The sequence below is a fragment of the Scyliorhinus torazame genome, chromosome 11 (genome assembly GCF_047496885.1).
Source record: "Scyliorhinus torazame isolate Kashiwa2021f chromosome 11, sScyTor2.1, whole genome shotgun sequence".
Lineage (NCBI taxonomy): Eukaryota > Metazoa > Chordata > Chondrichthyes > Carcharhiniformes > Scyliorhinidae > Scyliorhinus > Scyliorhinus torazame.
Genome location: NC_092717.1, coordinates 740,561 through 765,961, shown reverse-complemented (window position 1 = coordinate 765,961; position 25,401 = coordinate 740,561). Strand labels below are relative to the sequence as shown.

Below are 25,401 nucleotides of genomic sequence, written 5' to 3'. Positions count from 1 at the left end.
AGAAGGCGTATGGTGTATTGGATTTAATTAACAGGCGGATTGAGTTTAAGAGCCGGGAGGTTCTGCTGCAGCTTTATAAAACCCGAGTTAGACCACATTTGGAATATTGAGTCCAGTTCTGGTCGCCTCAATATAGGAAGGATGTGGGTGCTTTGGAGAGGATGCAGAGGAGATTTACCAGGATGCTGCCTGGACTGGAGGGCATGTCTTATGAAGAAAGGTTGGGTTGGCTAGGGCTTTTCTCACTGGAGCAAAGAAGGAAGAGAGGTGACTTGATAGAAGTGTACAAGGTGATGAGAGGCATGGGTAGAATGGATAGCCAGAGACTTTTCTCGAGGGTGGAAATGGCTGTCACGAGGTGACATAACTTTTAAGGTGATTGGAGGAAGGATAGGGGAGATGTCAGAGGTAGGTTCAGTGGTGGGTGCGTGGAATGCACTGCCAGCGGAGGTGGTGGAGTCAGAGTCATTAGGGACATTTAAGCGACTCTTGAACAGGCACATGGACAGCAGTAAATTGAAGGGGTTTAGGTTAGGTTGATCTTAGATTAGGATAAATGGTCGGCACAATATCGTGGGCCGAAGGGCCTGTACTGAGCTGTTCTATGTTCTAATTGCAAAACAGGACAAGTTTCTTGGTCTTCAAGGGCCAGACTGAAAGGGCTCAGGCTAATTCTGACATCCATGACTTAAGCCCAATCAATATATTTGGCAAAAAATTATTTTATGATTCTATTTTGCTCTGTACGTAAAACTGATTTGACTGTATAAAAACATAATTTCTTACCTGGCTGCAAAGTAGTGGCAAGAAGGGAATGGATGTACAGTGCAAACTGGGCTCTGATCCATTCATCTCCTCCTTCCCAACCTGTTCCATCCAGAAAGATATCATCCCTGTTTTCAGTTACATGCTTCACCAAAAAATCTGCAAAACGTAGGTCTGCTGTGGTGAGGTTCAGCAGTTTCCGTAGCTCCGGGTCATGGATCTGGATTACGGCATCCTCAATCTGTAAAGACAGTTGATTTAAAAGAGCTGCCACACTTCTGATTCCTTTTCCCTAGTGGAAATGTATGAACTATGCTTTTAAAGAATGATTGAAAGGAAACATGGTGAGTGAAGGGATGTTGCTCTTTGCTGAAATCCTGATTCTCTTTGACAAGATTTTAAACTTAGATTTTCACTAGGCTTCTTTATTAAATATATAAATGGCTAATGTGAGGTTCTATTGGAAAATGCATAGGTGGAATTTTTCTGTGTCCCAACAAAAAAAAATCTATCCCACAGCTAACATTCCTGTTTGAACCGTTTGTCCATGTCAGCAGTTAGTGGTACCGTTTTTCTTATTTTGTAATGCATGTCCTGAAATGCCTGTTGCAATGCTAAGTGTCCATTCTATTGTTTAAAATTGCAATGACAATATGAATGAGTTATTCTTTGCGCTTTTACCTATCCTATCGCATTAATGATGTCTTTTATCTTATGGTGATATATCTCACTTAATCTTTCGATTTATCAAAGGGCCAACTGTAGAAGCCAGGTATTTCTAATACAAATAATATAGGTAAAAGATAGCTGTTTAAGCATAAATATTAAGCCCCAGTTTTAAATACCCATTTATACAGCATAATTCACTTTTACTGAGGTCAGTTGTTCTGGCAAACCCATATTTTCAAAGGCAGTGACATTAAAACACAAGCTGTACCAGTAATCAGATCAAGGACGAAACAGGCACCATAGCAACATGAAGGCACCATTGTTCACAATGCAGATAACAGCTAAGTCAGCAGAAGACCAGTTTATTGCTGGTAAAGATGAGCAGAATATCACATTCCATAACATGCAGACATGAAACAGTTAAAAGCTGATGTTGCACATTGAAGATGGACGGCTTGCCATCAAATCAAATGTGTTTGAGTCTAACCCAAACCAATTCGGATTATATTGGGGTGTGATTAGATGACTTAAGAAAGATATGAAAGTGTATAACTGAAAAGTTTCCGCCCGCCATTTTAGTCTTTCTCTTAGTTTAGTCAGTTTTGTCCTTAATAGTCTTTCTGTTGGTTTGTTAGTTGTCTTTTCCGGGGTGTTAGTCTGTGTCAGTGATGTAGTCTGTCAGAGTGTTAGTCTGTCTGTCTGTCTGTTAGTCAGTCTGTCCTTAATTCTTTGTCTTTAGTTTTCTTTAATTTGGGGGATCTATCTTTGATTGTCAGTCTGTTAGTCTGTTTTGACTTTGAGTTTGAGTTTAGCTGAAGATTAGCTCTCTCTCTCTTCATGTTTCATTTCCAGACTTTGACCTTTTAAAAGTTACTTTCGAGCTGTCTGCCTAAGCAAAAAGATAATGTCTTTGATTCTCTGAAAGCTTTGAATTGCCTTTTAAATGACTTTCAAATTGTAATCAACAGAAGACAAATAAAACAATTCTTATTGGCACCCGAGAAGTTTTAACTTAAATTTCTGCTGAGTCCCAGTGTTTGCAAAGTGCTACTGGTAACCGAATAGTAGAAATAATATAAATTCCTTCAACTTTACACAGTCGAATAATACTAGGAATCCAACAACTTGGCATAGTCCAGAAATATTACAAATCTTACAACTTGTCGTAGTGCGCCAGGACTTTGAAGCGTAGTTCTCCACGTTAGGATCCCTTCCAATTACAGATTCCAACAATTGGCGTAGTCGGCAGGATTTTGATTAATCAACTAATCTTCCCCCAACTTGGCGTAGTTCGGCAGGTTAAGATCCTTCAATTAAAGATTCCAACAATTGGCGAGCCAGTCAGCTGGGGGGAGTACTGAGGACGACCTTCGGAGGCCCAGGTGACGACAGAAAGCTTCGAAGATAATCGGAGGAGGCCCAGAAGACAGCCGGAACCCACGGCTAGACTAGGGTAAGAAATATATTTTTCACCCATTAAAAGTCTTAAAGCCGCATCAATCAGTACTTCGACCCTTGAAAAGAACATTTTTTATAGACTGTGTTAAATAAATCAAGTGCCAGTCGTTGAGACTAACGTAGACGTGGCTGGAAGATTAGTCACTGCAGTAACTAAAATAAAACGGGACTGAAAAAAATAGTCACGGCAGTCAGCGATTAAGGAAATTTATGGCTGATCCAAATCAAAGTGTAGATTCAGAGCCTTTAGCAGGCAGAAAATTACTCCCCACTACATCCAAGGTGGGTGCTGGAATACCAGATGTTTCTGTTGAAGATATGTTGGGGGATTTTAGATCTTTCACTCGTAGACAATTTGACCTATGTGAAACCTCAAAAAAAATTGAATCAAAGTATGATATCCCCAGAGGACAGTGGTCCTTCAATAATATCAAGAGAGCATGGGGAAAATGCACACAATTACACGGTGCAGAACGTGTAAAATGGTCCCTGGTAATTACGGGACAGATTCACAGTCAGCAAGAGATCATTATTAAAAATAAAAGTGATCATCAGCTTCAGTCCACCAAAGACCAACTAATTGCAGTTGTTGAAGATTTGCGAGATGCAAAATCCAAACTTGAGCATTATGATGAAATTAAAACAGAATTGCAAAATAAAACCTCTGAACTCCAGCAGTTATCTTTTCAAATAACAGAATTCCAAAATCAAGTTTTTGAAGTGGAGTCAAAATACCAACAGTTGCAATTAAATACTGAGCGAAGTGATGATGAGTATAGGTCCACTAAAAACCAACTAATTGCAGTTGTTGAAGAATTGCGAGTTGCAAAATCCAAACTTGAGCATTATGATGAAATTAAAACAGATTTGCAAAACAAAACCTCTGAACAAAGAACAAAGAAATGTACAGCACAGGAACAGGCCCTTCGGCCCTCCAAGCCCGTGCCGACCATGCTGCCCGACTAAACTACAATCTTCTACACTTCCTGGGTCCGTATCCCTCTATTCCCATCCAATTAATGTATTTGTCAAGATGCACCTTAAATGTCACTATCGTCCCTGCTTCCACCACCTCCTCCGGTAGCGAGTTCCAGGCACCCACTACCCTCTGCGTAAAAAACTTGCCTCATACATCTACTCTAAACCTTGCCCCTCTCACCTTAAACCTATGCCCGCTAGTAATTGACCCCTCTACCCCGGGGAAAAGCCTCTGACTATCCACTCTGTCTATGCCCCTCATAATTTTGTAGACCTCTATCAGGTCGCCCCTCAACCTCCTTCGTTCCAGTGAGAACAAACAGAGTTTATTCAACCGCTCCTCATAGCTAATGCCCTCCATACCAGGCAACATTCTGGCAAATCTCTTCTGCACCCTCTCTAAAGCCTCCACATCCTTCTGGTAGTGTGGTGACCAGAATTGAACACTATACTCCGTGTGGCCTAACTAAGGTTCGATGAAATCCAGCAGGAGTGATAACTCCAGCAGTTATCTTTTCAAATGACAGAATTCCAAAAGCAAGTTTTTGAAGTGGAGTCAAAATACCGACAATTGCAATTAAAACTGAGCGAATTGAACTTGAAAATTGCAAGTTAATGGAAGAAAGATGTGTTTTAGAAGGAGATATAAATAACGTAACTGAACACTGCAATTTTTTGACAAACAGGCTTTCTGTGCAGAAATTTGAACAAACTCAGAAAACAGCCCAAGCACCCCACCTAGTGGCACAATCGGCAATTGCGCAGCCGAAATCAATTGTCAAGAATAAATTAGGTCCTTTGTCAGATGAATCAGACGAAGATACTGTTCCTACAATGCAAAATACTAAAGTAATTCGACTAGCCTCTTTAAAACGCAAACGGGTTAGAGTTGGAAGCAAAAAAATAGAAGACGGTGAAACTATCACTAGAAACATATTTGACCACCAATGGGTTCATGAACAAATAGACCCTTCAAAAATTGACGAATGGTCCAAAGATCTTCCACACCCTAAAAATGGTGGTATGACCACATGGGATGGAATTCACAGATTACAAGCCATTTACAGTCTCCACCCATTCGATGGAGTACAAATTCTGACTATCATGCTAGGTACTCGTGTAATTTCAACCCTTAGAAATGAAGTAGAAGTTGCCCTTGGAGACGATTTGCAAAATTTAGAAGTTGGTTGGCTAGCAGTCAAGAATTGGCTATTAAAATATCGCCCCTTGAGGACCAATTGGTCTAAGATCACATCTTGCATTCAAAAAAATAATGAAGATATTCAGGGTTTTGAGGAAAGATTTTTACATTCTTGGATGGAATATTCAGGGATGACACTCGTCCAGGAAAATGACACATGGGATGCAAGGACTTTAAGTCCATTAAAAACGGCTTTTATAGCCGGTGTTAAACCTGAAGTTTCTGCTGCCTTGAATTTGGTTTTACCAGCTTGGGCCACAGCTGGCACATACTGAGACATAGTTGACCGATGCATTCAGATAGATCGTGGTTTGCACAATCAGGCAACTTTTAACACTGCAGCTGCTCAAATGCAGCCTATTGCTCAAATCCAGCCCATGTTACCTGCTGCTCCAGCAGCGGCTGCTGCAGCACCTGCAGGAATATCAACAGTAACTACAATTTCACCACCAGTGCCAGGGCAAACATGTACTCTTGCTCCATTAAAATCATGTAAGAAAATACCACAATGTCTTTTCTGTGGTAGAGTAGGACACTGGATGGCAAAATGCTATCATAAACAACGGGTGGATTTGAGAGATGATAATGAAGTAGACAATGTTCACTACAATACATTTCCACCTCGTGGTCAACCATGTAACACGTACCAACAAGACACACCCAGTTTGGCTTCTGGTCAGCAACACTGGCTAAGCAACTACAACCATGGTTTGCTTTTACAGTTAATCAACAACAGTATCATAATAGCCCAACTGTTTACCACATGGCTTTACAGAATCATCTCAGGCAACTGCCTGTTCGGCCTTCCACCATTATCCAACATGAAGATGATGTTCTGATAACCTCCATCAATAAAGATGATCATGAAAAAGACTTACGGGTGGTCTTGAACCACCTCAGTACTAATAGTCATAAAGCTAGCTTTCACAAAGCACAAATTGCCCAGAAAGAAGATGTTTACTTGGGACAAAAATTTCCAAAGGCAAAAGGGAACTTACTCAGAACAGAACGGCTGCCATCAAAGCAGCTAAAGAACCCTCAATGTATTGCTAAAAAGTTGCCAAGAACTGTCAACTTAAGAAAACTGTCATTATTCTGAACGTTGCTTTATTAATTTAAAGAAATTAACATAACTTGTTAGCTGTGTTTCCTTTAACAGAATCGACAAATTCATCTACAGAAAACAAGATACAGCACAAGATTGGTTCAGTTATATATTTAATAAGTTATTGTATTTGATATTTTAAAATAAATGTTTGGAATTAGCCTGGAAATTAAAACTTCAAACAATGTGGAAGCTGGTTTTTAAAAAAAACAACTCAAATCTATATTCCAAAAGAACAGATCGTTCAAAGACATTTGATAATGGGAATTTGGCAGCAATCCAACTTTTACTCCCAGTCCATTTGAGTGACAAAAAAAAAAGTTGAGATGCGAATGGCATCATTCCAAGCTATACGCCTCTTTTTGTCTCTGCAAGAAAATTAACCCTTTCAACAAGTTTTTGTGTATAATCCAGAAGATGTCAAAAACTTGACATCAATTTTGATAATAATTTTACCATATGTACTAGATCATATGTTCAACTTTTATTGTATAATCATTTTATTTGTATACATGAAGTTATTATTAATTGTTTATTGCTGAATTATGTAATCATGATATCAATTTTCAATCAGTATATCAATGTTAAGATCTCTAAAATGATTAACCGTAATATTACAAAATCGAATAGCAATTGACTATGTGCTGGCTGAAAAAGGTGGCACCTGCGCCCTGATTGGTGCAGAGTGTTGCACTTTCATTCCAGATAACTTTAAAGAAGTTAGAGATTTGGCATTACATATCCAAAAAGTAATCAAAAAACTTGATCCACCCCAATTTATCTCTCTCTGGGATACAATTTGCGGGTGCTTGGACACACTGGAATGTCCACAATAAGAATAATCCTATTCTCCTGTGTAGCTGTATTCATCGTTTACATGACATACCAATGTGATCAAATTTGATTAATTTATTAATTATAATAATTATTTTGAAATGCCTGTTGCAATGCTAAGTGTCCATTCTATTGTTTAAAACTGCAATGACAATATGAATGAGTTATTCTTTGCGCTTTTACCTATCCTATCACATTAATGATGTCTTTTATCTTATGGTGATATATCTCACTTAATCTTTCGATTTATCAAAGGGCCAACTGTAGAAGCCAGGTATTTCGAATACAAATAATATAGGTAAAAGATAGCTGTTTAAGCATAAATATTAAGCCCCAGTTTTAAATACCCATTTATACAGCATAATTCACTTTTACTCCATTAGTTTTAAGATAGCTATGGAGAATGATAGGTCTGGCCCAAGAGTTAAAATTCTTAATTGGGGCAAGGCCAATTTTGATGGTATCAGACAGGAACTTGCAGAGGTAGATTGGGGGAGACTGTTGGCAGGCAAAGGGACGGCTGGTAAATGGGAGGCTTTTAAAAATGTGTTAACCAGGGTGCAGGGTAAGCACATTCCCTTTAGAGTGAAGGGCAAGGCTGGTAGAAGTAGGGAACCCTGGATGACTCGAGATATTGAGACTCTGGTCAAAAAGAAGGAGGAGGCATATGACGTACATAAGCAACTGGGATCAAGTGGATCCCTTGAAGAGTATAGAGATTGTAGAAATAGAGTTAAGAGGGAAATCAGGAGGGCAAAAAGGGGACATGAAATTGCTTTGGCAAATAATGCAAGGGAGAATCCAAAGAGATTCTACAGATGCATAAAGGGGAAAAGAGTAACTAGGGACAGAGTAGGGCCTCTTAAGGATCAACAAGGACATCTATGTGCAGAGCCACAAGAGTTGGGTGAGATCCTGAATGAATATTTCTCATCGGTATTCACGGTGGAGAAAGGCATGGATGTTAGGAAACTAAGGGAAATAAATAGTGATGTCTTGAGAAGTGTGCATATTACAGAGGAGGAGGTGCTGGAAGTCTTAAAGCGCATCAAGGTAGATAAATCCCCGGGACCTGATGAAATGTATCCCAGGATGTTGTGGGAGGCTAGGGAGGAAATTGCGGGTCCCCTAACAGAGATATTTGAATCATCGGCAGCCACAGGTGAGGTGCCTGAAGATTGGAGAGTGGCGAATGTTGTGCCCTTGTTTAAGAAGGGCAGCAGGGAAAAGCCTGGGAACTACAGACCGGTGAGCCTAACGTCTGTAGTAGGTAAGTTGCTAGAAGGTATTCTGAGAGACAGGATCTACAAGCATTTAGAGAGGCAAGGACTGATTCGGGGCAGTCAGCATGGCTTTGTGCATGGAAAATCATGTCTCACAAATTTGATTGAGTTTTTTGAGGGGGTGACCAAGAAGGTAGATGAGGGCAGTGCAGTAGACGTTGTCTACATGGCCTTTAGCAAAGCCTTTGACAAGGTACCGCATGGTAGGTTGTTGCAGAAGGTTAAAGCTCACGGGATCCAGGGTGAGGTTGCCAATTGGATTCAAAATTGGCTGGACGACAGAAGGCAGAGGGTGGTTGTAGAGGGTTGTTTTTCAAACTGGAGGCCTGTGACCAGTGATGTGCCTCAGGGATCGGTGCTGGGTCCACTGTTATTTGTGATTTATATTAATGATTTGGATGAGAATTTAGGAGGCATGGTTAGTAAGTTTGCAGATGACACCAAGATTGGTGGCACAGTGGATAGTGAAGAAGGTTATCTAGGATTGCAACGGGATCTTGATCAATTAGGCCAGTGGGCCGACGAATGGCAGATGGAGTTTAATTTAGATAAATGTGAGGTGATGCATTTTGGCAGATCGAATCAGGCCAGGACCTACTCAGTTAATGGTATGGCGTTGGGGAGAGTTATAGAACAAAGAGATCTAGGAGTACAGGTTCATAGCTCCTTGAAGGTGGAGTTGCAGGTGGACAGGGTGGTGAAGGCATGCTTGGTTTCATTGGTCAGAACATTGAATACAGGAGTTGGGACGTTTTGTTGAAGTTGTACAAGACATTGGTACGGCCACACTTGGAATACTGTGTGCAGTTCTGGTCACCCTATTATAGAAAGGATATTATTAAACTGGAAAGAGTGCAGAAAAGATTTACTAGGATGTTGCCGGGACTTGATGGTTTGAGTTATAAGGAGAGGCTGGATAGACTGGGACTTTTTTCCCTGGAGCGTAGGAGGCTTAGGGGTGATCTTATAGAGGTCTATAAAATAATGAGGGGCATAGATAAGGTAGATAGTCAACATCTTTTCCCAAAGGTAGGGGAGTCTAAAACTAGAGGGCATAGGTTTAAGGTGAGAGGGGAGAGATTCAGAAGGGCCCAGAGGGTCAATTTCTTCACTCAGAGGGTAGTGAGTGTCTGGAATGGGCTGCCAGAGGTAGTAGTAGAGGCGGGTACAATTGTGTCTTTTAAAAAACATTTAGATAGTTACATGGGTAAGATGGGTATAGAGGGTTATGGGCCAAGTGCGGGCAACTGGGACTAGCTTAATGGTAAAAACTGGGCGGCATGGACTGGTTGGGCCGAAGGGCCTGTTTCCATGCTGTAAACTTCTATGATTCTACTGAGGTTCGTTGTTCTGGCAAACCCATATTTTCAAAGGCAGTGTGACATTAAAACACAAGCTGTGTTAAACACAAGCTGTACCAGTAATCAGATCAAGGACAAAACAGGCACCATAGCAACATGAAGGCACCATTGTTCACAATGCAGATAACAGCTAAGTCAGCATAAGACCAGTTTATTGCTGGTAAAGATGAGCAGAATATCACATTCCATAACATGCAGACATGAAACAATTAAAAGCTGATGTTGCACATTGAAGATGGACGGCTTGCCATCAAATCAAATGTGTTTGAGTCTAACCCAAACCAATTCGGATTATATTGGGGTGTGATTAGATGACTTAAGACAGATATGAAAGTGTATAACTGAAAAGTTTCCGCCCGCCATTTTAGTCTTTCTCTTAGTTTAGTCAGTTTTGTCCTTAATAGTCTTTCTGTTGGTTTGTTAGTTGTCTTTTCCGGGGTGTTAGTCTGTGTCAGTGATGTAGTCTGTCAGTCTGTCTGTTAGTCAGTCTGTCCTTAATTCTTTGTCTTTAGTTTTCTTTAATTTTGGGGTTCTATCTTTGATTCAGTCAGGCTGTCAGGCTGTTTTTGACTTTGAGTTTGAGTTTAGCTAAAGACTAGCTCTCTCTCTCTTCATGTTTCATTTCCAGACTTTGACCTTTTAAAAGTTACTTTCGAGCTGTCTGCCTAAGCAAAAAGATAATGTCTTTGATTCTCTGAAAGCTTTGAATTGCCTACGAATTGCCTTTTAAATGACTTTCAAATTGTAATCAATAGAAGACAAATAAAACAATTCTTATTGGCACACGAGAAGTTTTAACTTAAATTTCTGCTGAGTCCCAGTATTCGCAAAGTGCTACTGGTAACCGAATAGTAGAAATAATATAAATTCCTTCAACTTTACACAGTCGAATAATACTAGGAATCCAACAACTTGGCATAGTCCAGAAATATTACAAATCTTTCAACTTGTCGTAGTGCGCCAGGACTTTGATTCATCAACTAAGCTTCCCCCAACTTGGCGTAGTTCTCCACGTTAAGATCCCTTCAAATTACAGATTCCAACACATGTCCCTGTTTTGACGTCGCGCCACTTGGAATGTTAGTTAAAATTTTCTTGCATAGTTATGGTCAGTGTAGAGGCCATAAAAGAGTGCTCGCCGTTCAGGGAATAAAGACAACGCAGTTATGTGATCATTCACGCTTCGCGTTTGGATCACAAGGAGGGAGGGTAGCCACCTGAGTTGGCCACTTCCCGACTTAAAATGGAGAACCGCAAAGACTTGAAGGGAAATTCAGCCAACACAGGCAAAAACTAGCAGGTGCAAGTTTACTGTGTATTAGACTCTGCAGAAACCCAGACAGTATCGATACAAGCATCCATCTGCATAGTAATGTAACAGCCATCTACATAGTAATGAGCGATCCCCGGGAACAATCAAAACATTTTAAGGTAAACAAAGCCAAGCCAGACTCCTCGGCGCCAGCAGGAGCCAACACAAAAGAGGTTAACGGACACTTAAAAGACCGTCCAACGATCAGGGAACAGCTCCAGTATTGGAGAAATCGAACCAAGTGATTGGAACAAAGTCCAATCACTTGAAACCAGGTACGGGGTCCGCCCCGAAGGGCGGGAAGCCCCTGGGCCTATAATGTAAAGCCCCCAAGTTCAAATCGTCCTTCTTGACAGGGTCACTTAGCAACGCAAAGCAGCCCCTGAGAGTGAACTGTCCAGCGGCCTCCAAACCAGTAAGTCTCAAGTCAACGCTCGCTACGAGATAGGCGCTCCTCGCTACCAGTCCATACCAGCTTTGAATCCCGCAGACTCAGGACCTGAACGAAAGGCCATTTGTTCCCCTGAACTGGTGGGCCAGTCTGAAGCTAAGTATAGGCCTGTTAGTGATAGAAATAGCCTAGAAAGTAGCCTGGGACTTCGATGTTGTGGCCATTTCGGAGACATGGATAGAGCAGGGACAGGAATGGATGTTGCAGGTTCCGGGGTTTAGGTGTTTTAGTAAGCTCAGAGAAGGAGGCAAAAGAGGGGGAGGTGTGGCGCTGCTAGTCAAGAGCAGTATTACGGTGGCGGAGAGGATGCTAGATGGGGACTCATCTTCCGAGGTAGTATGGGCGGAGGCTAGAAACAGGAAAGGAGAGGTCACACTGTTGGGAGTCTTCTATAGGCCTCCAAATAGTTCTAGGGATGTAGAGGAAAGGATGGCGAGGATGATCCTGGATAAGAGCGAAAGTAACAGGGTAGTTATTATGGGAGACTTTAACTTTCCAAATATTGACTGGAAAAGATATAGTTTGAGTACATTAGATGGGTCGTTTTTTGTACAGTGTGTGCAGGAGGGTTTCCTGACACAGTTTGTTGACAGGCCAACAAGAGGCGAGGCCACATTGGATTTGGTTTTGGGTAATGAACCAGGCCTGGTGTTGGATTTGGAGGTAGGTGAGCACTCTGGGGACAGTGACCACAATTCGGTGACGTTTACGTTAAGGATGGAAAGGGATAAGTATACACCGCAGGGCAAGAGTTATAGCTGGGGGAAGGGAAATTATGATGCCATTAGACGTGACTTGGGGGGGATAAGGTGGAGAAGTAGGCTGCAAGTGTTGGACACACTGGATAAGTGGAGCTTGTTCAAGGATCAGCTACTGCGTGTTCTTGATAAGTATGTACCGGTCAGACAGGGAGGAAGGTGCCGAGCGAGGGAACCGTGGTTTACCAAAGAAGTGGAATCTCTTGTTAAGAGGAAGAAGGAGGCCGATGTGAAGATGAGGTGTGAAGTTTCAGTTGGGGCGATGGATAGTTACAAGGTAGCGAGGAAGGATCTAAAGAGAGAGCTAAGACGAGCAAGGAGGGGACATGAGAAGTATTTGGCAGGAAGGATCAAGGAAAACCCTATAGGTATAGGTATGTCAGGAATAAGCAGGAATACTAACTCTATAGGTATGTCAGGAATAAGCGAATGACTAGGGAAAGAGTAGGACCAGTCAAGGACAGGGATGGGAAGTTGTGTGTAGAGTCTGAAGAGATAGGCGAGATACTAAATCAATATTTTTCGTCAGTATTCACTCAGGAAAAAGATAATGTTGTGGAGGAGAATGCTGAGCTCCAGGTAAATAGATTAGATGGCATTGAGGTACGTAGGGAAGAGGGGTTGGCAATTCTGGACAGGCTGAAAATAGATAAGTCCCCGGGACCTGATGGGATTTATCCTAGGATTCTCTGGGAGGCCAGGGAAGAGATTGCTGGACCATTGGCTTTGATTTTTATGTCATCATTGGCTACAGGAATAGTGCCAGAGGACTGGAGGATAGCAAATGTGGTCCCTTTGTTCAAAAAGGGGAGCAGAGACAACCCCGGCAACTATAGACCGGTGAGCCTCACGTCTGTAGTGGGTAAAGTCTTGGAGGGGATTATAAGAGACAAGATTTATAATCATCTAGATAGGAATAATATGATCAGGGATAGTCAGCATGGCTTTGTGAAGGGTAGGTCATGCCTCACAAACCTTATCGAGTTCTTTGAGAAGGTGACTGAACAGGTAGACGAGGGTAGAGCAGTTGATGTGGTGTATATGGATTTCAGCAAAGCGTTTGATAAGGTTCCCCACGGTAGGCTATTGCAGAAAATACGGAGGCTGGGATTGAGGGTGATTTAGAGATGTGGATCAGAAATTGGCTAGCTGAAAGAAGACAGAGGGTGGTGGTTGATGGGAAATGTTCAGAATGGAGTTCAGTTACAAGTGGCGTACCACAAGGAACTGTTCTGGGGCCGTTGCGGTTTGTCATTTTTATCAATGAACTAGAGGAAGGCGCAGAAGGGTGGGTGAGTAAATTTTCAGACGATACTAAAGTCGGTGGTGTTGTCGATAGTGTGGAAGGATGTAGCAGGTTACAGAGGGATATAGATAAGCTGCAGAGCTGGGCTGAGAGGTGGCAAATGGAGTTTAATGTAGAGAAGTGTGAGGTGATTCACTTTGGAAGGAATAACAGGAATGTGGAATATTTGGCTAATGGTAAAGTTCTTGTAAGTGTGGATGAGCAGAGGGATCTAGGTGTCCATGTACATAGATCCCTGAAAGTTGCCACCCAGGTTGATAGGGTTGTGAAGAAGGCCTATGGAGTGTTGGCCTTTATTGGTAGAGGGATTGAGTTCCGGAGTCAGGAGGTCATGTTGCAGCTGTACAGAACTCTGGTACGGCCGCATTTGGAGTATTGCGTACAGTTCTGGTCACCGCATTATAGGAAGGACGTGGAGGCTTTGGAGTGGGTGCAGAGGAGATTTACCAGGATGTTGCCTGGTATGGAGGGAAAATCTTATGAGGAAAGGCTGATGGACTTGAGGTTGTTTTCGTTGGAGAGAAGAAGGTTAAGAGGAGACTTAATAGAGGCATACAAAATGATCAGGGGGTTGGATAGGGTGGACAGTGAGAGCCTTCTCCCGCGGATGGAAATGGCTGGCACGAGGGGACATAGCTTTAAACTGAGGGGTAATAGATATAGGACGGAGGTCAGAGGTAGGTTCTTTACGCAAAGAGTAGTGAGGCCGTGGAATGCCCTACCTGCTACAGTAGTGAACTCGCCAACATTGAGGGCATTTAAAAGTTTATTGGATAAACATATGGATGATAATGGTATAGTGTAGGTTAGATGGCTTTTGTTTCGGTGCAACATCGTGGGCCGAAGGGCCTGTACTGCGCTGTATTGTTCTATGTTCCAAGTAGAGTTTATGCATGAGTAGTGATTGACTGTGTATAATAAATGTGCTTTGATTTGAATCTTACTAATTGGTTTGTTGAGTTATTGATCATTACTTGAACCTCGTGGCGGTATCATAGATACCTGGCGACTCTCGAGCAAAGGTTATAAAACAGAGCCAATTGAACCAACCAAAAGTTAGCAACAGGAGGGTGATGAAGATTGTCAGAGAATAGAACAGGATATAGATAGGCTGCAAAATTGGGCAGAGAAATGGCAGATGGAATTTAACACGGACAAATGCGAGGTGATGCAATTCATGTGGGAGCTATAAAATAAATGGCAGAACCATCAGAAGCATAGAGAGAGAGATCTGGGCGTGCAGGTCCACAGATCCTTCAAAGTGGCAGCACAGGTGGAAATGGTGGTAAAGAAAGCATATGACATGCTTGCCTTCATAGGACGGGGCATCGAGTATAAAAGCTTGGAAATTAAGTTACAATTATATAGAATGTTGGTTAGGCCACATTTGGAATAGTGTGTCCAATTCTGATCACCGTACTACCAGGAGGACGAGGAGGCTTTGGAGAGAGTACAGAAAAGGTTTACCAGGATGTTGCCTGGTATGGAGGGTATTAGCTTTGAGGAAAGATTGAATAAACTGGGATGGTTCCCCCTAGAGACTGAGGGGCGACTTGACAGAAGTTTATAAAATTATTAGGGCTTTAGATAGGGTGAACAGTTGGAGGCTTTTTCCCAGGGCAGAAATGACAATTACAAGGGAACACAAGTTCAAGGTGGGGGGGGCTGGAATGGACTGCCAAGTGAGCCTGTTGAGGCAGATACGTTTGCGACGTTGAAGAGTTATCTGGATAGGCACATGAACAGATGGGAGTATAGAAGGATACAGGCGGTTGGTCTAGACAGGACACGTGATCGGCGCAGGCTTGGAGGGCCGAAGGGCCTGTTCATGTGCTGTATTGTTCTTTGCTCTGGGGGGAAATTATTTTGTTTAAGGCTCATGCGGATAGGGAAAGGAGGGAGGAACATGACCGTCTAGTGAGCGATACAGTGGAGGTGGACAGGGAACATTCGAGGGTGCCCACCGTGGAGGGATTGGCGAGGAAAAAGTTGCAGGGGCAGTTTGACAGGTTGACAATGGGGAGGGCGGTAGGGTAACTGCGTAGGGCAAGAGGGCTGCAATAGGAGTATGGGGAGAAGGCGAGCCACGTGCTGGTGCACCAACTGCAGGGACAGGCCACGTCCAGGGAAATATTGCAGATACATACTGGGTTGAGCATATGGTGTCGGAGCCGGGGAAGATAAACGAGGCATTTAGGGGGTACTGCCAAGGATTTTACGAGGCGGACCCAGGGGGAGAGGAGGGGGACATGGAGCAGTTTCTAGACGAGCTAGAATTTCCCCAGGTGGATGAAGCAAAGAGGCAGGCATTAGAGGAGCCCTTGGGGCTGAGGGAGGTGCTGGATAGTATCAGGGGTATGAAGTCGGATGGGTACCCAGTGGAATTTTATAAGGAATTTGTGACGGACCTGGCACCACATCTGTTGGCGACTTTTAATGAAGCACTGGAGAATGGAGAGCTGCCGGAGACGATATCGCAGGCAGTAATCACGCTAATCCCGAAAAAGGGAAGGACCTGGTGGAATGTGGGATGTATAGGCCCTTATCACTATTGAACGCGGATCTGAAAGTATTGGCTATGTTGTTGGCGGGGAGGATGGAGGATTGTGTCCCGGAGATGGTTGCAGAAGATCAAACAAGCTTCATGAAGGGCAGGCAGCTCGCGAGTAATACAAGACGGCTGTTGAATGGAGTGATGAATCCGTCGGGGGTTCTGGTACCGGAGGTGGTGGACATGGAGGAGGCATTTGATCGGGTGGAGTGGCTGCACATGTTAGAGGTTTTGGGAAGGTTTGGGCTGAGATTTGTGGCATGGGTGCGGTTGCTGTATCTGGCACCAAAGGCGAGGGTGAGTATGAATAATGAGTTGCGGAACTTTGACTTACACAGGGGTATGAGGCAGGGGTGTCTGCTGTCACCGTTACTGTTTGCGCTGGCCATAGAGCTGTTGGCGATGCTCTCAGCGATTGGGGGAGTGGCAGGGAATTATGAGGGGCAGAAGGTGCATCGGGTGTCGCTCTGTGCCGATGACCTGTTGCGGTATGTTTTGGATCCGCTAGAGTACAGGAAGGATTATTGGCCTGCTGGGGACGTTTGGAGGGTTCTCGGGTATAAACTGAATGTAGGGAAAAGCGAGGTATTCCCGGTGAATGAGCTGACACAGCGGGCTAATTTAGGGGGGGATGCCATTTATGGTAGTGAGGGATAGGTTAAGGTATTTGGGAATTCAGGTAGCGAGGGAATGGACGAGGCTCCATAAGTGGAACTTAACAAAGCTGGTGGAGGAGGCCAGGGAGGATCTTAAGTGGTGGGATACACTGCACTTAATGTTGGCGGGGAGGGTCCAAGAAGTGAAAATGAATATTCTGCCGATGTTCTTGTTTATTTTTGAGGCTCTCCCGATCTTTATACCAAAGGCTTTTTTTCGGAAATTGGACACAATCATTTCGGACTTTGTATAGGTGGGGAAGGTGCTGAGGACCCTGCTACAGAGGTAGAGGCAGCAAGGGGTTTGGCATTGCCGAAGCTGCTTCATTATTATTGGGCTGCAAATGTGGGCAAGGTGCAGTGGTAGTGGGAAGGAGAAGGGCTAGAAGGGTTAGGATGGAGGAGGAAGTTTCAGGGCTATTGTGATGGCAGCGTTGCCAATGGCTCCAAGTAGGTATTCGGGGAGCCCACCGTGAAGATATGGAATCTATTGAGAAGGCATTTTAGAGTGGAAGAGATGTCGGTGTTAATGCCGCTGTGCAAAAATCATGGGTTTGAGTCGGGGGGTGGATAGTGTGTACAGGAGGTGGAGGGAAGCGGGGCTGGCCAAGGTGAGGGGTCTGTATTTAAAGGAAGAGTTCACCAGTCTGGAGGAGCTAAGGGAAAGGGTAGAACTGCCGACGGGGAGTGAGTTTAGGTATCTGCAGGCTAGGGACTTTGCGCAAAAGGTCTGGAGGGGATTCCCGGGGTTGCCGGGATATACCCTGCTGGAGCGACTGCTGCTTCCAGAAGTTAAAGGGGAGGAAGAATTGGGGATATATACAAGTGGCTGGTTGGTGAAGATCAAAGAGAAATGGAAAGGGGAGTTGGAAGGGAAGATGAATTGGGGAGGATGGAGTGAGGGACTGCGTACGGTAAACGGGACCTCCTCCTGTGCAAGGAATGGCTGGATACAGTTTAAGGTGGTACAGAGGATGCATATGACTCAGGTGAGAATGAGTGGATTCTTTCAGGGGGTAGCAGATGAATATGAAAAGTGTGGGCGGGGGCCAGTGAATCACATGCACATGTTTTGGGGATTGCGAAAAATTGGGAAGATTTTGGGCAGGTGTGTTTGCGGTCTTAGCCATGATAGTGGAGGATGAGGTGGACCCGGACCCTTTGGTGGCAATATTTGGGGTTTCAGAGAAGCCGGAGCTCATGGAGGGGAGGAAGACCGATGTTGTGGCCTTCGCCTCTCTGATTGCACTGCGGCAAATTTTACTGGAGTGGCGGTCGGCATCGCCACCGGGGGTAGCAGCATGGTTGGGTGATCTGTACGACTTCCTGCGGTTGGGAAGGTAAAATAGGAGTTAAGCGGCTCTGCAGAGGGGTTTGAGAAAAGGTGGAGGATGTTTCTAATCGTATTTGAGGAGCTGTTCGTCCCCGGGGGAGGAGTGAAAAAGGGGAAATAATTTGTACAGACTGCATAGTTGATTGCTGGGAAGTATGTTTCCTGGGATGTTTATTTGTTGTAACCTGTTATGTTACATATTTGTAATAAAATATATATTTTTTAAAAATGGATGTGAAAGATGAACAAATTAGGAAAATATTAATTTTAAGATTCTAATATGCTTGGTACAAACTGACTGTACGTAATTTTTTTCAATCTCTGTATTTTATGCTGATAGTGAAAATTAATAGCTGCACCTTGGCACTGGGTTGAGGATAACCATTTGTTATACCAGGGTCAAGAGTCAATTTCTTGAAATTGTAAAAAAATTCTTTAATTTTAGACATTTAAAAGCCAGGACTGATTTCTAAGTTACGACCAATGACCAGTGAAACTAATAAGCTAATTTGTTTAGCACCTCCTCACTTCCACTGTTTCAAAATCAGAAATCATCAAGTATTAAATGCTACATTAACTAATATGGAATAATAATTAACCTGCAGGAAGACATAAAAACTTGGGGACTTTTTCCAAAACTTACAATTACATAATTTGCATTTTACTGCTATGATCAAAGTTGATCAATGATATCTTTCTATGTGACCAATTATACCCTTAACAAATGGTTATGGAATTTTTTATTGTTGTGCTATTGGCCAGAATATTGTGCCAGTAGGTTAACTTGCTGCACTTAAAGACATGAACCGTTTGACATTCTGGAAGTTCTGCACTTACATCAATAACTGCATCACTCAAGTGCTTCTGCTGGCGAAAAAGGATATTTGTTGCCCCAGCAACAAACCCCCGCACAGTGACATCGGAGAGAAGATGATGCTGTTGCAAAGCCATGTATGGTAAACAAAGATAACCCTGAAAGAAGAAAACACTTTGATTTAGTCATGGTACTATTCTTTACAAATTAATTTTCAGATGTAGGTCAACAATGGTAATAGAAAACATATAAGGACTATAGTTTAAAGGAGAGAATAGTGGGTCTAAGGCTATTTTTTAAAAACATAAAATAAATGTAATTATGAGGATCTTAAGACGAATCTGGTGAACTGAGAAATTAGCTTAAGGCATGAGTCATAGAGTCTACAGTGGCAGACATTTAAGGAGATATTACATAACAGGGAAAAGGTACATTTCTGTCTGGGAGAACGATGCACCATCTATAGCTAAATAAAGAAGTTAAAGATAGTCTCAAATTGAAGGAAAAAAGTGTCCAATTCTGCAAAGGTTAGTGGTGGGTCAGAAGATTGAACAAAGTTAGAAACCAGAAAAGAATGACTAAAAATTGAGAAATTAGAGAAAGCAAGCTAGAAATATGAAAACAGATAGTAAGAGTTCCTATCAGTATTTAGGAAGAAAAAGAGTAAATCAAGTGAGCGTTAGTCCTCCAGTGTGTGTGTCTGGGGAATGAATAATAGCAAATAAGGCAGAAATGGGGCAGCACGGTAGCATAGTGGATAGCACAATTGCTTCACAGCTCCAGGGTCCCAGGTTCGATTCCGGCTTGGGTCACTGTCTGTGCGGAGTCTGCACATCCTCCCCGTGTGTGCGTGGGTTTCCTCCGGGTGCTCCGGTTTCCTCCCACAGTCCAAAGATGTGCAGGTTAGGTGGATTGGCCATGATAAATTGCCCTTAGAGTCCAAAATTGCCCTTTAGTGTTGGGTGTGGTTACTGGGTTATGGGGATAGAATGGAGGTGTTGACCTTGGGTAGGGTGCTCTTTCCAAGAGCCGGTGCAGACTCGATGGGCCGAATGGCCTCCTTCTGCCCTGTAAATTCTCTGAAGTGTTGAACAGATATTCTGTGTCTATTTTCAGACACAAATAAAACCCAGAAATGATTGTAAATCGAGAGAGAAAAAGGAGGGAGGAACTTAAAACAATCATCAGCGAAAGGGTAATTAGAAAGCTATTTGAACTAAAGGCTGCCAAGTCCCCAGACACTGATGGACTTCATTAGAGGGCCTTAAAATAAGTGGTTGCAGAAGTGGTAGATGTATTGGTTATAATTTTCCATAATTTCCTAGATTCTGGAAAGATCTGATCCGAATGGAAAATAGCATTTGTAACTCCTCTACTCAATCCTCTACTGACATTTTTGTAATTGATATTTGCACACTAATGTATATGGTTACTCTTTACAATGCCAAAAATACCTCAATAAAATTGTTTGTTAAAAAAAACATCCTCTACTGCCATGAGGAAGATGGAAGAATTTATAAAGGAAGTCGTAGCCAGGCACTGAGAAAATCCTAATGCAATCAGAGTGAACATGGTTTTGTGAAAGAGAAAATATGTCTGACCAATTTATTAGAGTATCTGAGGAAGTAACAAGCAACTTGGATGAAGGGGAACCTATAGATGTGGTGTACCTGGATTTCTAAAAGGCATTCAAAAAGGTGCCATATCAAAGGTTACATGAAAAAGACCTCAGTGTGTAACATATTAGCAAGGGGAGAGATTTGGTTAGACAACAGCTTGGGTTGGCAAGCTGGAACTGTTACCACAGGGATCAGTGCTAGGCTTCAACTATTTACGATCTATATCAATAACTTGGACGTAGGAACCTAATGTTGGGTGTTACATTTGCTAATGATAAAAAGTTAGGTAGGAAGGTAAGCTATCACAAGGACACAAAGGATCTACAAAGGGATTTAGGTCAAATGAGTGGTCAAAAAATTAGCAGGTGGAGGATAATGTTGGAAATTGTGAACTTTGGCAGGAAGAATAGAAAAGCAGTGTATTATTTAACTGGAGAGAAATTGCAGAACTCCATCGCACAAAGGGATTTGGATTTCTTGGTATGTGATTTGGGAAAAGTTATTATGCAGGTACAGCAAGTCATTAGGAAGACAAATGGAATGTTGCCAATATAAAAGTAGGCAAGTTTTGCTACTGTTATATAGGGTTTCGGTCAGATCATATCTGGAGCACTGTGTACAGTTTTGGTCTCCTTACTCAAGAAAGGATAGATCTGCAGTAGAAGCAGTTGACAGAAAGTTGACTCCACTGATTTCTGGGATGAAAGGATATCATGTGGAAATATTGGGTAAGTATCCATTGGAGTTTCGAAGAATGAGAGTTAATCTTATTCAAACATACAAAATCCTGAGGGGACTTGACACGGTAGATGCTGAGAGGATGTGTCCCGAAAGGCAAGAACTGAGGATAGTTTAAAAATAAGGGATCTTCCATTAGTACAGAAATGGGGGAATTTGCTTCCTCAGAGGATTGTTAGCCTGTGGCATACCCTTCCCCAGAGAGCAGTGGAGGCAAAGGAGTCAAAAGGTACAGGGAAAAGACATAAGGAAAGTAGAATTGAAGCCACATTCAAATCAGCTACGATCTTATCAAATGGCAGAGCAGGCCTGAAGGGTGAAATGGTGTACTCCTGCTCTTACTTTGTGTGTTCAGATGTATGTTTGTAGTTATCAAGTTATATCCAATCAATTCATGTACAATATGGTCGTCATCACAAAATTAAATAAACTGCAGAATAAGGAATGTGTAAGTAGAACGGTTTCTGATGATTACATATCAAAAGTTTACAACTAGTTACAGACTACAGGACTTCTTTCTGTATTCTGCAGTGTTTGCACGGCACTATTCTGCATCAATAAGTTTGATCCTTAATTTTCAATTCGAAAAATTTTGAAAAGCACAGGAGTGTCTATGTTTTTGAGCTTCTAAAGGAGTGTGTACCCATGCTGCCTCCTCACTGGCTGTAAGCGGAATGAAGAGATCACCATCAAGGAAAGAGGTCAAATAGAAATATTGACAGAGGATTTTGAATCAGCAAGAATTTGGACCTGGACAGGGTGCAATTGCCTAGGTTAGACATGTAAAAGACACCGTACCTCAAGATAAAAATGTGTGTCCTTGAGGCAAACCCCAGCCTGCCAATCTCCTCAGTTTAGTCCTTGGATAACATAAGGGAGATTGACCATCTTAATATTTTCTCTTTCAGAATCACGTCCGGGGAGGGGGGGGGGGTTTGCTAGTGCTGTTGAGGAGGATTTAAACTAATGGGGCAGGGGGATGGGAACCGATGCAGGAAGTCAGAGGGAAGTAAAACGGGGACAGAAACAAAAGGAGCAAGGGGGAAAGTGTAAGGCAGAGAAGACATAGCCAAAAATCAAAAAGGGCAATAGTACAGAGTACAGTGACTGAGGAGAGCTCAGTGAATAGGCCCAGTAATACGAAAAGGAATAAAATGGGAAGTGAAAACATGAATGGAAAGCGAAGCAGAAGGTTATTACATGAAGATATGGGTTCAACGATAAGGAAAATTAGGATAAATGTTAAAAGGGGAAATAACTTAGGAGTGAAATGAAATGAAATGAAATGAAAATCGCTTACTGTCACAAGTAGGCTTCAAATGAAGTTACTGTGAAAAGCCCCTTGTCGCCACATTCCGGCGCCTGTTCGGGGAGGCTGTTACGGGAATTGAACCGTGCTGCTGGCCTGCCTTGGTCTGCTTTCAAAGCCAGTGATTTAGCCCTGTGCTAAACAGCCCCTTAGGAAAATCGCTTATTGTCACAAGTTGACTTCAAATGAAGTTACTGTGAAAAGCCCCTAGTCGCCACATTCCAGCGCCTGTTCGGGGAGGCTGTTATGGGAATTGAACCGTGCTGCTGGTCTGCCTGGGTCTGCTTTCAAAGCCAGCGATTTAGCCCTGTGCTAAACAGCCCCGTAACCGAGTGGTTACTGATAGAGATGTTAAGATTCAAAAAGATGTAAAGCCAACATAAGGGTGCTTTACCTGAATGCACGTAGTAATCGGAATAAGATAAATGAGTTGATGGCGCAAATCATCGTGAATGACTATGATTTGGCCATTACTGAAACATGGTTAAAGGATGGTCACGATTGGGAGTTAAATATCAATGGGTATCAAACTATTCGGAAGGACAGAGTGGATGGTAAGGGAGGTGGTGTAGCTCTGATATTTAAGGATGACATCCGGGCAGTAGTAAGGGATAACGTCTGTGCTATGGAGGATAAGGTTGAATCCATTTGGGTGGAAATCAGGAATATCAGGAAAACCAGGAAATCATTTCAATAGGCGAAAAAGTCACTGATAGGAGTAATCTATAGGCCAACAAATAGTCACATTACGGTGGGGCGGGCAATAAACAAAGAAATAATTGATGCATGCAGAAATGCAGTTATCATGGGGGATTTTAATTTACATGTCAATTGGTTTAACCAGATCAGTCAAGGCAGCCTTGAGGAGTTGAAAGAATATATCCGCGATAGTTTCCTAGAACAACATGTCATGGAACCTACGAGGGAACAAGCGATCCTAGATCTGGTCCTGTTTCAGGATTGATTGATGATCTCATAGTTAGGGATCCTCTTGGAAAGAGTAATCACAATATGGTGGAATTTAAAATATAGATGGAGGATGAGAAGGTAAACTCAAACACGAGTGTTTTGTGCTCAAGCAAAGGAGATTACAATGGGATGAGAGAAGAGCTGGCTAAGTTAGACTGGGAGCAAAGACTTTATGGTGAAACAGTTGAGGAACAGTGGAAAACCTTCCAAGCGATTTTACAGTGCTCAGCAAACGTTTATACCAACAAAAAGGAAGGAAGGTAAAAGAGGGAAATCGACCGTGGATATCTAAGGAAATAAGGGAGAGTGTCAAATTGAAGGAAAAAGCATACAAAATGGCAAAGATTAGTGGGAGACCAGAAGATGGGGAAATCTTTAGGGGGCAACAGAAAGCTACTAAAAAAGCTATAAAGAAGAGTAAGATAGATTATGAGAGTAAACTTGCTCAGAATATAAAAACAGATAGTAAAAGTTTCTACAAATACATAAAACAAAAAAGAGTGGCTAAGGTAAATATTGGTCCTTTAGAGAATGAGAAGGGAGATTTAATAATGGGAGATGGGGAAATGGCTGAGGAACAGAACAGGTTTTTGGGGTCGGTCTTCACAGTGGAAGACACAAATAACATGCCAGTGACTGATGGAAATGAGGCGATGACAGGTGAGGACCTTGAGATGATTGTTATCACCAAGGAGGTAGTGATGGGCAAGCTAATGGGGCTAAAGGTAGACAAGTCTCCTGGCCCTGATGGAATGCATCCCTGGGTACGAAAAGAGATGGCTAGGGAAATTGCAGATGCACTAGTGATAATTTACCAAAATTCACTAGACTCTGGGATGGTCCCGGCGGATTGGAAATTAGCAAACGTGACACCACTGTTTAAAAAAAGCGATAGGCAGAAAGCGGGTAATTATAGGCCAAGTTAACTTAACTTCGGTAGTAGGGAAGATGCTGGAATCTATCATCAAGGAAGAAATAGGGAGGCATCTGGATGGAAATTGCCCCATTGGACAGACGCAGCATGGGTTCATAAAGGGCAGGTCGACAACGTGGAGCCAATGGATGTGGTGTATCTTGATTTCCAGAAAGCTTTTGACAAGGTGCCACACAAAAGGTTGCTGCATAGGATAAAGATGTGTGGCGTTAAGGGTAAAGTAATAGCATGGATAGAGGATTGGTTAATTAATAGAAAGCAAAGAGTGGGGATTAATGGGTGTTTCTCTGGTTGGCAATCAGTAGCTAGTGGTGTCCCTCAGGGATCAGTGTTGGGCCCACAATTGTTCACAATTTACATCGATGATTTGGAGTTGGGAACCAAGGGCAATGTGTCCAAGTTTGCAGACGACACTAAGATGAGTGGTAAAGCAAAAAGTGTAGAGGATACTGGAAGTCTACAGAGGGATTTGGATAGTTTGAATGAATGGGCGAGAGTCTGGCAGATGGAATACAATGTTGACAAATGTGAGGTTGTCCATTTTGGCAGGAATAACAGCAAAAGGGATTATTATTTAAATGATAAAATATTAAAACATGCTGCTGTGCAGAGGGACCTAGGTGTCCTCGTGCATGAGTCACAAAAAGTTGGTTTACAGGTGATTAAGAAGGCGAATGGAGTTTTCTCTTTCATTGCAAAACACTTGTCTTTGCAGGGGCAGGCCAGTCGATTTCGGCGGGAGAACAGCTGGTGAGTCAGTTTCAGCGGGAGCAGTGCGGAAGCGGCTGCTGGGAGGTAAGTCTGTCCTTTAAAAGAACTTGTCTTTGCAGGGGCAGGTCAGTCGATTTCGGCGGGAGTGGAGCTGGCTGGTTAGTCAATTTCAGCAGGAGCTGAGAATTTTTTTTAAAAGTTAGTGTTTTAGGCGGGAACAGGAAGTCGACCCGCGGATGTCTGGGAAGACCCTCACCAATATATTCTGGCGGAGAGGAAACCCGAG

General features: G+C 42.8%; 1 protein-coding gene across 1 annotated transcript in view; it reads right to left on the bottom strand.

Moving 5' to 3' along the window:
• avl9 (AVL9 homolog (S. cerevisiase)) overlaps nt 1-25,401 on the bottom strand; it is a 162,671-nt gene that overhangs the window by 15,204 nt on the left and 122,066 nt on the right. Inside the window, exons 11-12 of the mRNA XM_072466837.1 lie at nt 18,859-18,993; nt 787-1,006 (exon numbers count right to left, since the gene is read on the bottom strand). Of these exons, the coding sequence (XP_072322938.1) occupies nt 787-1,006; nt 18,859-18,993 (355 nt within the window). The remainder of the gene's footprint in view (nt 1-786; nt 1,007-18,858; nt 18,994-25,401) is intronic.